General features: G+C 37.5%; 1 protein-coding gene across 1 annotated transcript in view; it reads left to right on the top strand.

Moving 5' to 3' along the window:
• LOC311077815 (complement C3-like) overlaps positions 1-12,660 on the top strand; it is a 117,070-nt gene that overhangs the window by 39,878 nt on the left and 64,532 nt on the right. The window contains exons 24-26 of the mRNA XM_084106444.1: positions 11,728-11,931; positions 12,053-12,128; positions 12,273-12,432. Coding sequence (XP_083962570.1) covers positions 11,728-11,931; positions 12,053-12,128; positions 12,273-12,432 — 440 coding nt within the window. The remainder of the gene's footprint in view (positions 1-11,727; positions 11,932-12,052; positions 12,129-12,272; positions 12,433-12,660) is intronic.

Raw genomic sequence — 12,660 nt, 5'->3', positions numbered from 1 at the left:
AGCCCTGACAATTCACAGTATCGATATAGCCATGCTTGTTCATCTTCTTCCATTAATTGGATCGGATTACTAACCCATGCTGTCATAATTTTACCCTGTGAAACGCATCCCATGGCTAATTTCGATTTTCTGGTTAACCAGACCTCTTTCTTACTGACAGTCTGGACCCATTGCCGCTCTTCTAGCTTTTCACACCTGTTGCACAGTTCCAGTTTAGAGTCCCTAAACTTACAGGAACATTTTGAGCCTAGTAAAATTAGTTTTTCTTTACACGTTTTACAGGTTCGGCAGACACAACTGGTTTCTCCTCGTTGTATCTTTTGAATGACCCATCTTTGTTTGCCTAGTCTGCAATTTCCGCATACTGAAATCTCTCCCAAGGCACAGTGGCCGATTCTACCTTCTGGATTGTACCAGGAGAAAAGGTTATGCTCTCCCTTGCTAGGGAGTGTTTTTAAGCTCGTTTTGGTAGGCCGAGACTCATTCGGACCTTCCCAAAGTAATTCTGCCACGTCAGTTGCTTCACAAATACAACAGCTTGTGAATGGTATCAATTTACTAATAGTACCATCAGGGCAGTCCTCATGCCATTTTTTAACCCTTAGTAGCTCATACGCTTCATTTTGGCACCTGATCCATCCTGTTTTTGATAAACTCTCAAATACTACTTTCTTCATGATTATGCCTTAATTAAGTCTCTCAAGGACCAAATGCCGTTATTTTCTAATTGTACAGTAGTATTCGAAGTGACTTTTGTTACCGTGTCCACGGTAAGATTTTATGCCTAAATCTTTTACCTCTGATTTTATGCAGTATAATTACTTGATCGCCTAACCTTAAATGGATTGGCTTTAAAATTTCCCTGCTCAGGTTGATCTTCACTTTTGAGTTCACTCGGTTTGATTCTGTAATTTAGAAAATGCGTACATTGGTCAATCAAGGTATCCCACTGCCCTACCTGTTCGTTCTTCACGAAAAATTGTTTACATCTCTTAACAGCGTTTTCCGCTATTCCATTGCTTTCCGGTCGATATTTCACACTTTTTATCAATTCGACCCCGATTTTATTACAATATTCCTCAACTTCTCGTCCTGTAAGGTTCGGAGCACCATCCCCCCTAATTCTTTTAGGTTGCCCCCGAAACCTGATCCACTCTCTTAGTGCTTGTACGACTACCGCACTAGTAGCTTGTTTGCATGGATATATCTGCAGAAAATTAGAACAATTATCTACAATCACTAAGAAGTAACAGTTTTTTAATTTTGTGGCTGATAGGTCCTCCGTAGTCCAGTGATATTTCCTCATTCTCTTTATCTGTTTTAATTTTTCCATACTCATTGAACCTGCTGGTCATGACTTTTCTGCATTCAGGACATTTTTTCCTTATTTTAAGGTAGGTAGCTTTTAGATTCTGTATATTGAGTCCTGTGGCCTTACAATACTTTGACATATAAGCTAAGCTGGGATGCATTAAATCCATGTGCAGTGTTTCAACAATATTATTCTCACTTGTCTTAGTGATAACTTTAATAATTTTTATTGTCTGTACTATTTTATGTCTAATATATTTGTCTACTTCAGCATTACCTTTGGCAGCTGATGTAGTCTGCACTGTGTGACTGCTTTGGTGCAACACTACCGGTTTAACATCTTCCAATAATATTGCAATTTCTTTCCACAAACTGTCCTGTTTTAATGGCTTTCCCTTTGCTGTGCAGAAACCATTCAGTTTCCAAGTGGCAACATGCTCTGTTAGTGCTTTGTATACATAATCACTATCTGAGACAATGATTCCACTATTCGTGGCTGTGGCTTTCATATGCCTTAGGGCTTCTAAGACAGCTTTTACTTCTGCCAGTTGCGTTGAGTCTTCACTAGACAATTGACCCTTTTGTTTAAAAACTATTTTTCCTTTTTCCTTCCTTATGAAGCCCCACCAGACTTCCTCATTTTCTTTTGAACCATCTGTAAAATAACAAATATTAGCCCCTTTAGGGATTTCTGTTATTTTGTCTTTTTTGTTAAGTTTACTTTGTCCAAAAATTATCTGAGTATCTTGCAGCAATTTGCTCCACTTAGCCCAAGTAAATTGATGAATCTTAGGAGCTTCACTGACTAGGTTTTTGGATTCTCTCACTAGCTGTGCGATGCCTTCACCTTTCGATTCTACAATTATCTGTTGATCTAGAGCTAAGGTTTTTATCGGTATCAAACATTTAGCAATACTAGCTAAGATGTCAGTTGCTGATTTAGGTTCCTGTTTTAGCTGATTAGCAGGCTTTGGGTATGACATGAACTGTATCTTTTTCATTATACAAGACCAGTTCTATTTCATCCGCAGTATTTTCAACACTTACTACCAATCTTTGATCCGATTCTCTTCTTGCTATTTTACCTGAGGCTAATGCTAAATCAATTAATAGCCTGATATTTTCTAATTCATCGCTCCAATTAAATTCATTTCCTTTTGTGGCCCCATAAAGTGGTTTTGCTAATTTTGCGTATCCTGGTACCAGATCCCTGATAAAATTCATGTGTCCCATGAAGCTTTGTAAATTTTTTAGGCTTTTTGGGCTGTTTTGTCTCAAATCTTCCAGTTTTTCTTTGGTGGTTTTTGAGAGTCCACGATCCATTCCTGTCATTGCAAAGCCTAAAAAATCTACTTCTTCTTTACCTATTTCGATTTTCTTGTTACTTGGCTTAAAACCTGCATTTATTAGTCTAGTAAACACTTCATCTACGATTCTCAGGTGTTCATCCGGATCGTCATTTATGATCAAAAGGTCATCAATATAAACTGTCACAGGTAATTTCGACATTAGCGTGACCACGATAGACTGGAAAGCGTTAGGCGAATTTTTATAGCCCTGGGGCAATCTTGTGTAACAATAGGATTTTGATCGGCAGGTAAATGCAGTTTTAGCCATACTATTTTCAGTTAACGGAACTGTCCAGAAACCGTTTGCTAAGTCAATTTTAGTCAATATTCTACCCTTAGGTAGACCATTGGTTACATCTTTCGCATTAATTAAGTACCTCGTATCCGGTTCTGATACTTTATTCAAAGATTTGAAGTTATTAACGACCCGGTAACTTTTATCAGGTTTAATCACAGCTTGCAGCGGAGAATTAGTAATCGGATTTTGTATTTCTTTAATTACTCCTAATTTTTCTAATTCTTTAATAGTTTCTTCAATTTCAGGTAAAGCTTTTTTATTAATAGGGTATTGCCGCTGTGGTTTATGCACTCCTCCCTTAATTTCATACTCATATTCTTTACCTAATAGGCCTACATCATTTTTAAATTTAGCGGCTCCACCTTTATGTTTTTCCAGGATTTCTCTCAATTTGTTTTTATCAAGTATGGTTTCCTGTACCATTCTATTAATTTCCTTTTTAAGGTCGACCATTTTCATCCATCTGACTGTTATTTCTTTATCAATTTTACCTACAATTTTAGTTGCATCTTGCAATGTCATCAGGTTTTCTGACTGATTAGGAATAATGGCTATGTCCTTCCACAAATACCAGTCTGTATCAATCGGGCCTTGAGTTTTATTAAAGCTGTATACCCTCATCATACCTTTTTGTTTTATGGCATCTTCAGGTAAGTCAGTAAGACAGCTAATCTCATCTCCTGTATCTAGAATGAACGTTCTACCATTGTATTCTATATAAAAGAAACCTTCATGTTCTTTAACTAAATCAGATTGGATGGTCGCTTTTCCTTTAAGGATTTCCTATTTTTGTTTTTGTTCAGACTTGTTAAGTCTCACAGATTTAGGCTTAGACTGACCAGCACTGGATGTTTTTTCTACAGTCATCTTCTGTTTAGCTCTCTGTTCCCTGATTTTGTTCTGTTGCTCAGGAGTCATTTTGTCCCATTCATCCCTAGAAACATACGTGGAGCTAGTTTGCTTACTTGCATTTTTTGTCAATGGAGGTCTTTGTTCCCAATTAGGCTTTCTCTGCACTCCTCTGCTCCGAGATCTGCCTCTCCTCTGAAAGCTTGCTGGTCTAAATTGGTCTCTTTCCTCCCTGTAAGGTTTCTGTTGCCCATAATATCTGGACCCCTGTTGACCATCACGGCCTCGAGCCTTAAGTCTCTCTGATTGTCTCAGACCTTGCTGTTTGCTATTTCCCTGGAAATTTAAATCTTGACTGCCTTTTTTCTCTGTCTCTTGTTTAGTCCTTCTATCATACCTCACAGCAAAAGTTTGTAACTCGTCCCATTTAGTCTCATAACCCCAAGATTTTAAGTTATTTAGACCTGGGAGATCTTTGTCAAACAGCAACAGTTCATCCACAGTTTCTGATGTGCTTTTTCCTTCAAGGGCTCTATTTTTGCAGAATAGTAGTAACCCTGTGCTTTTTATTTCTTTCAGTCTTTTCTCATACCATTCTTTTTTAGTCTCACCAGAAATGTTCCTCTGATGTAGAGAAACATCATTAATTCCTATATTTAGACCCAATAGTTGATTAATCATCAGCTCTATATCTTCATCATTGATATTAAGCCTCTTCCCTAGCTGCACTATTTTCTGGCAGCTTCTCATGTTATCTTTCGGATCTAACTTCATTCCATTGAACATTCCTATTTCTGTAGCTGTTATAGTATGTTTAGTTCTCGATCTAGATTTTCTCTCCGAGCCCTGGTTAAAGTCATCCTCTAAGCAGACAGACACACTGGATACAGAGTCGTCACAATAGTCATATTGTTCCCTATAGGCCCCCCTATTCTGAGGGCTAATTCTTTCTTTTTTCACTGACGAGGCTGCTATTTCAGCTAAGTTTATGCCTAGCCCCCCTCTGGGCAATCGTCCTTCTCTCTCTACCTCAGAGTACACTTCATCTTTTTGCACCAGTTCAGTCTTTGTTGTAATTTCTGGTAAAGGTCTCCTATAATATACAGAGTTTTTTGATTCCTTTAAAACTTCCTTTCTGAGTTCAAATATGTCACCCATAATGGGATCCCTACCACTTCTTCCTCTATTTTCAGATAGGGTTAAACGCAGTAATAATGACAGAGCTTTCTGACAAGAGTCTTTTTGTTCTGCAAGCATATCTTGTTTAGCCTTTATGCTAGTGTTCGGCATATCCAAAATTTCATCAGCAGTCGGCCCTGTGGACGCTAAGAATAGCCTCTGCATATACTCAGGTTCCCTTCTGATTTTCTCTTTCAGATTATGACCTGGTGCTGTTAGAGTTTTTCTCCCTGCAAGATCTATATGTTCTCTAGCATAACTACTACTCTTTCTTTCACGAGACAATGGTCTTGAATTTTTTTGATTAACTCTATTTCTCTGTGGGATGGGTTCGTCCCACTGACACACTACACTTTCTTCACCATCCCATTCAGTGTCTTCGCCCTCGGTGGTTGTATCCTCACCTCTAGTTTTAGTCTGGGCTTTTTTATTCATACTATTTAAAGTATGAACCAATTCATTTGCCAGTGGTATATATTGAAGTCCTGGACTAGTTTCTTAAAAGTCTAGTCTTTTCTGAGGGCTAGGGCCAGGTTTTTCTACATCCGAATAATAAATTTCTGTATTATTAGAATCCCTGCGTTTTCTCTGGGGCATTGCTGTACCATCATACATCACCCTCGTTTTACCATAGTATACTTCTATACTGGAATCTGTTGTTGGCTTGTATGTAACTTCCATCCCTGGCTCGAAAAGAACTTTAATTCTGTCTCCTTTCATCCTATTGTCATCAATTCGGCCAATAATGACCCTTACATCTGCTGCTGAAGTACAGATGAACTCTAGTCCATTATTTATTTCATAATCTCCTATATACCATGCCTCATCCTTCTCTCTGGCTGCTTTCAGCCTTTGGAAATTATCACGTTTTGTTACAGTGATACGGTATACGGATTCCTGATGAGGAGTTGGGCATACATTTAAATCTGCTGGTATTTGAGCCATTTGAGTCATTTTGGGTCTTTTATTTTTGGAAATGCAGACTAGGAAACTTTTATCCTCTATTACGGGATTGTTTTTCAATATCTTTACAGATACTCTTTGGTTCTGCCGCGCGGATTCGCTTTTCTTTTAATAGAGCGTCCTCTATTTATTTTTGCGAAGTTTTTTGGGTCATTCAATTTGATTGATTGAATTATTTCATCATTTGCTCCGGGTTTTACTCTAAGACCGACGAGCCCCCATGTAAAAGTTTATACGATTAAATACCGTTCCAAATTATTTTACATCCTATCAGGACATATAAATAATCCTGCGGTAACTAAAGAGCCTATCCTTTAGTCGTACTTTTAAGAGTTAGGTGAACAGTCTCTACAAATTCGTATTTTATTATAAAGATAATAAGAATTATAAATATAATAAATATCCCCTTCGTAGTATAAATCTACCTTTTTAGGTACTCTTCAACCGTGTTTGCTATACAACAATAACCCTGCTATAAGTTGTTTCTTTAGCCAGGCTTATCAATCAATCAAAGTTCACACTGATTTACTTATATCAGAAAATCATGCTCACCCTCTGTAGTTTTTCCCCCGGTTGAGACCTTCCTGGTCCAGAAAAGGAAGGTGAAAACGCACTCAAAAATTCCAAGTTCCAGTCAGATGATTTAGAATAAATGTTTAACAATATTTATTAAAAGAATCAAAAATGAAAAGAATACTTGTTACAGAATATAATAGAGTACTTAGACTAACAGAGTAATATTAGCTAGGCTTAGCTTCTTGCACCCGAACTGCTGGTGTTCCGGGCTGGAGATGGCAAGGAAGAGCAGTTGATTTTCGTCCAGGTCATTTCTTTTATAGTCCAGATTCGAATACCTTTCGTCATATTTACTGTAAGGCAAATCACATGTACAGATGCTGATCCCAGCAAATGTCTTGACACTCCTATCAGTGGCCGCGTGACTGTCCAGTCAACGGAAATCCCCCAGAAGATACAATAGCTTCTCTGTATGTGTGGACAAAGACCCTTGTCACTGCTCTCTCATTTGACTTGAGAGTAGCAGGAATGGACAGAAAATTCTTTATACAAAACACTTATCATTAGACAGTCATGTGCTCTAGCAGACCAGAAAGTGCATCTGCAGCATTATTGGTTACAGGCTTCTTATTGTGGCCCTTTCTGCGTTGTCGGCGAGTTTGAGGCGTTGGGGAAGTGAGTGAAATGCCGTCCTCAGGTGGAGCCTCGTGACGCCTCACCACAACATGTCTGATTCACTGATCTTCCCTGTATATATTCTTTGAGTTAATGGATATTTCATATTTATCATTATATCTGTGAATCTACAACATGAAATCAATATTTCTGTAATCAGGTCTTTTGAAGAATATCGTAATCATAAAGTGATTTAAAACATTTTTAACTCCTTGCTTGACTCAGACACACACAGACATCAACAATCAGCACATGAATCTCAACAATGGTGACAATCAAAAGTTTCATGTCGCAATGCATGCTGGGTTCCAGGATAATATAAAACTCCCAGCATGCACTTCTGCATGAATAATAATAATAATAATAAAAAAATATTGCCACCATTGTTGAGATTCATGTGCTAAATTGTGATATCTCTGTGTTTCTAAAAGACATTGTAGCTCTGTTTCTTTTGTTTATGCATGATGTGTTAAAAAAAAAAATGAGTCATTGTAATTTATTGCTGTGGTTTCACAGTGGTGGTAATGTAACACTTTTGATTGAGAATTAAACTCTGAATGAGTGAGAATGAATTCTTTAGTGAATGAACAGGCAATATGATGATTTTGTCATCATCATCATCATCATCATCATCATCATCATTATAACCACAATCATTCATAAACTGTGTGTGTGCACAAGTGTGACTTGCACAAAAACACAGCTCAAGCAGCAAAAGAAACACTAATGTTTTAGCATCAGCATCCCAACTAAAGCAAGCACTGATCTCTATAATGGTAACTTCAAACCAAACATTTTCAATTAAACTTCTCAACACCAACTTCTGTAGATGTATGACAGAAATAAAGTCATACTGGTTAATAATAAGTGTAATAATGTGTAATGGCTGTAAGTCAGTTGTAGTTCTTGTGTTTCTCTATTTTCTGTTCTTGTGTTCCTCTTTCCTTCAGTGAATCTGCTTGTTAACAGCAGGTGTTCATCACTAATGCTCAACAATCACTTACATATTCCCTTAATTATCTCACTGCAACACTGTGTCAATGTTACTTTTACTCTTTGTAGTGTGGATTTTCCTGTGGGGTTGAAAGGGTTAACAGTGTAAGATAAAAAGACACACCCACAAAATGTATTTTAACAGTAATAAACTGTACGTTATAAAACAGGTTTATACTGGCAACACTGTTGCCAGTAGTTTACTGTAAAATCTTGTTTTTTGGGTCACCATTGTGCTGAAGAGTAGAGCCTGTGCTTCAGTCCAGGAGAAGATCTACTAACATTGATGATTTGCTGCATGTTGCTTTATTTAACAGATGATAATTGTGTAGTTGCTGGTCCAGTGGAAATCTATTTATTTACAAAAGTTTTGTTGTGGTTTCAAATGAAACAAGTTCACAGTAATACTTTGCTCACATTATTAATGAATTATGCATTTTAGTTAATACATTTAAATGGCAGTTGGTCAATTTAAGGCAGTCGGTTTCTGCAAGTGAAATGAGTAAACTTGAGTTTTAATTTAGTGCAGTTGTACAGTAACATACTGTAGATTACAGTAAAGAACTGTACAATTAACAGTAAATTTTACTGTAAAAAACCTGGTAAGGTCTAACAGTGTACCGTACCACTTTTTAGGTACACTTCCGTTGGGGTACCTAGCACAGTGGTACGGTACGAAAGGGTGGAGCTAGACTCATTGCAGAATGTTGATTGGTTGGCAGAGTATCGTCACTTGCGCATTCTACAAGGGGAATGACAACATAAGAAGCGCCATTTTTTAATATGCAGTTGAAATATACTACCGTTTTTGTGTCACGAAATGTAATTTTAAGAGTTTTTCAGGCGAGAATGTAGTTGTTTAAAGCTCAAATCTGTGGTTTATTAATAAAGATTTATGAAAATTTGATCCAGGTTGTGAGATCCAGGCGATCACCGGCCGCTCAGCGCTCAACCCTGCCTGGAACAGCCTTTCCTCAGCTAGTCGTTCTGACATTTGCCGCTGACTCTGATGTCTCAGTAGTAGTGATCGATAAATCGGGCCGATATTTGCAGGTTTGACGTGTATCGGCGATAGTTTTTTTCCCGGCATTAATTACAGACAGGCGTCCGCAGGCAGCTCTGTGTTGCTGGAGACACTGCAGTTCACGTGCAGCCCATGCACTAACCCCACACTAGCAGAGTGCTGGAAGCCTCTTCAAGACAACCATTAGTTTTAAAATTTCAAAGCATCTTTTAACTGTTTGACTTAGCTGAAATACACTTTGAAAGTGGAAACACTTTGCTCTATATGTGCGTGCAGCTATAGCTAAGCAAGTTTGTGGGTCCAAATGGAAAACGCGAATGCCTCATCTATAAAACTGCTTTTCATTGTATTTAGGGAGCTGCAAATAGCTAAGTTTGAGGCTATCCATATGCATATGGCAGCTGTTACAAACACTGGTCATAGGATTAAATAATGCCGACGTTGTTCGGTGATTCCGTGATATTTGTGGGAGTATTATTCAGCGACCACCTGAGGTTTGGACGTGTGCTCATAAAAGAAGCGACGCGGTTGCGACACGCATGCGATGCAGCGCGCTCGTTTGTCCAGGCGCTCCTATGCCGTGGTGAGATGAAAACATCTAAACTTTTCAGAATGCCGCAAGCGCACGCAGGTCATGTGACAAAAAACAACTGACCTTTCCATGACAACATCGAAAGCTCGGCCGAACAGCGGATCATAGCTGGACAGGGCAGGTTTTTATTTCTCATCTCCATAAATATATGTAGTCATAAAGGGCTAGAAATAAATTAATCCTTACTTCCTTGTCATCATGGAGAGAGCAGTTCATGGTTGCATAGCAACAACAGACGCAAGCACTTGTAGAAGCGGCGCGGCCGTGCTTTCCACATGTTTAGACGCGATCCCTAATTTATAATAAACTTAGAATCTATTTGGTTTAAAATCGTTTTTGTTTTGTTTAAAATGGAGATCATGATTACATATATCAGACAACTACACAGAATAACATGTTCCAGTCAAATTATTTTATTTATTATGCTTAAATATTTATTTTCAGAATTTATTTTCAGATAAATATTTATTAAATATTTATGCTTAAATATTTATTTTCAGTATTTTCAGCACTGAACTTTTTTTGTTTTACTTGTTCTACCTCACATGTTTTTAATATTTGTCAAATATTGTTTTTTTTTAAGTTCAATAAATGTTCCTTTCTTAATTGAGACTTGTAACAGTTGTTATCATTATATATTATATATGTGTCATTTTTATGATGTATACTGAGTGAGCAAAAGCAGTATCAGCTCCAAATATCGGCCCAAGAAAATCGGCAACCCGTATCGGTCATCGGCTAAGGCTGATGAAAAAAAATCGGTATCGGCATCGGCACTAAAAAATCCATATCGGTCAATCCCTACTCAGTAGTGGACTAGTGGTTAAACATGAGATATAATTCATCTTGTGTATATCTAACGAGCGATTTTTGGTCTTGTGAATCTATAATTTGTTCCCTGCCCAATCGTTTTGGCTGAGGGTTAAGTGAAGTTTCATAACTTTATATATTTAAGCTATTTAACTTTACCGTTGTAAGGTTAGACTAGAGCGCTGACTTTGTATGTTTGACTGAATTGTTTGCTTTATTTCTTATTGTATAGCTTCTTGTACCTTTTACTTATACTTTTATAATGGCTAATATTGATAAAACTGAAATTTAACAAAAAGAGACTGGGTTGAGTTTTGTCATTTTAAATTTTATTACAGTGAAGATGATCTGTAATGTTGTTTACTGCAACATCTGTTGTTTAGTACAAATGCACATATTGCCTCGACCATATTAAAATGTTTAATATTTTTATATTATATTTAAACGAAAAGAGGTAGGGTTGTGTTTTATATTTCGTGTTGTTATAAATAGGCTAACATGCAGTGAATATAATCAATACGCGTTGCCTGAACCACATTTGTGTGGCTATAATGTTTAAGATTTCTTTAAATGAAAACGAAAAGAGGCAGTGTGGTGTTTATATTTAAAAATATTAGAACTATTATAACTTTATAACTGTTAAAAATATTTCGTTTTATTGTTGCCTAAAATATACATACAGAGATATAATATACATACAGAGACAGAGCGAGCTGAGTGACGCAGAATTACTGGACTCACGTCCTCGGGAGTCATTCACTTGGCAAGTCCGAACTTTGCGTACTTGCTATTGAGAAATGGTGACAAACAAGCTGAGAAGCAAGAACAAGACATGCTGTAGGTCATCCAATGTTGTTTATGTCGCTTTATTCTTCGTGCGAAAATGACGTCGATTGCTTCTTTCCGGCATAGGCTACACCACGCCTATCAAGTAAGGGTACTGTTGGCAGTGGAAACGCTAGCCGATTCATGGTTTACTGAACCGTACCGTACCGTACTGTACTGTACCGTACAGTACCGTACCGCTCAGTGGAAACGAGCCATTAGCTGGGACGTCACAATGTTGCTATGTTGGATAGTGTTGAAAGTGTTGCATAAATTACAGCTCATCATAAAGATAATTTAAAAACTGAATTCTCAGCCTTCATTCCCTTTGTTCTTCTTCCAGGTGAAGAGATCTCTCAGACAGCCGAGCAGGCCATCAGTGGAGACTTCATGGGTCGCCTTATCATCCAGCCCAGTGGATGTGCAGAGCAGAACATGGCCAGTATGACTCTACCTGTCACTGCCACTCATTATCTGGACAACACCAATCAGTGGGAGACTGTTGGAATAGACCGCCGTAGTGAAGCCATTAACCATATCTACACAGGTCAGCAGGATACAATAGATACACAGAATCTGACTAGGATTTGAAAAGAAAAAAAGGAATAAAAAAACAAAGCAAATAATAAACATATCAATATTATATCTTTATTTCTTTTTGTATTAAGGTTATCAAAATCAGCTGAAGCATCGTCAACCAGATGGATCCTACCATGCCTATTCATCCTCGAAGAGTAGCACATGGTATTTTCATTTCAATCAATCAATTTGATTTGTTTTTATTTGCATGCCCACTCTCTCCTGTCATGTTTTTATTTAATAACATTTAGATTAATAGTAGCATATTATTACTTGTTATTTATTAGCTTTTGTTTCTGTTTGTTAAAGGCTGACAGCATATGTGGCTAAAGTCTTTGCCATGGCCAGTAACTTAATTACTATAGAGAGAAATGTGATCTGCAGTGCCCTCAAGTGGCTGGTTCTCAACAAACAACAGCCAGACGGCTCTTTCAGAGAGGATTCACCTGTATCTTCGAGAGCGATGGCGGTAAGTTAAATGTGGCTATGACTGACTGTATTTGAACTCATCTGTGGAGGAGAAATTGCAGTAACCTACAATTAATGTGTAAGATGCAATTAAGTTTCCATAACCCTTGCAGAATCTGCAACATGTTTACCATTTTAAAAAAGAGGAACTATTAAAATTGCATTGTTTTTATTACTGTACTGAATAAGCTGTTTCACAGAACATGTTTCCATGGTTGTTATTAACCAA

The sequence above is a fragment of the Abramis brama genome (assembly GCF_963993115.1).
Source record: "Abramis brama genome assembly, chromosome: 2".
In the NCBI taxonomy this organism is placed as follows: domain Eukaryota; kingdom Metazoa; phylum Chordata; class Actinopteri; order Cypriniformes; family Leuciscidae; genus Abramis; species Abramis brama.
This window is presented reverse-complemented; position numbering and strand designations above follow the sequence as displayed.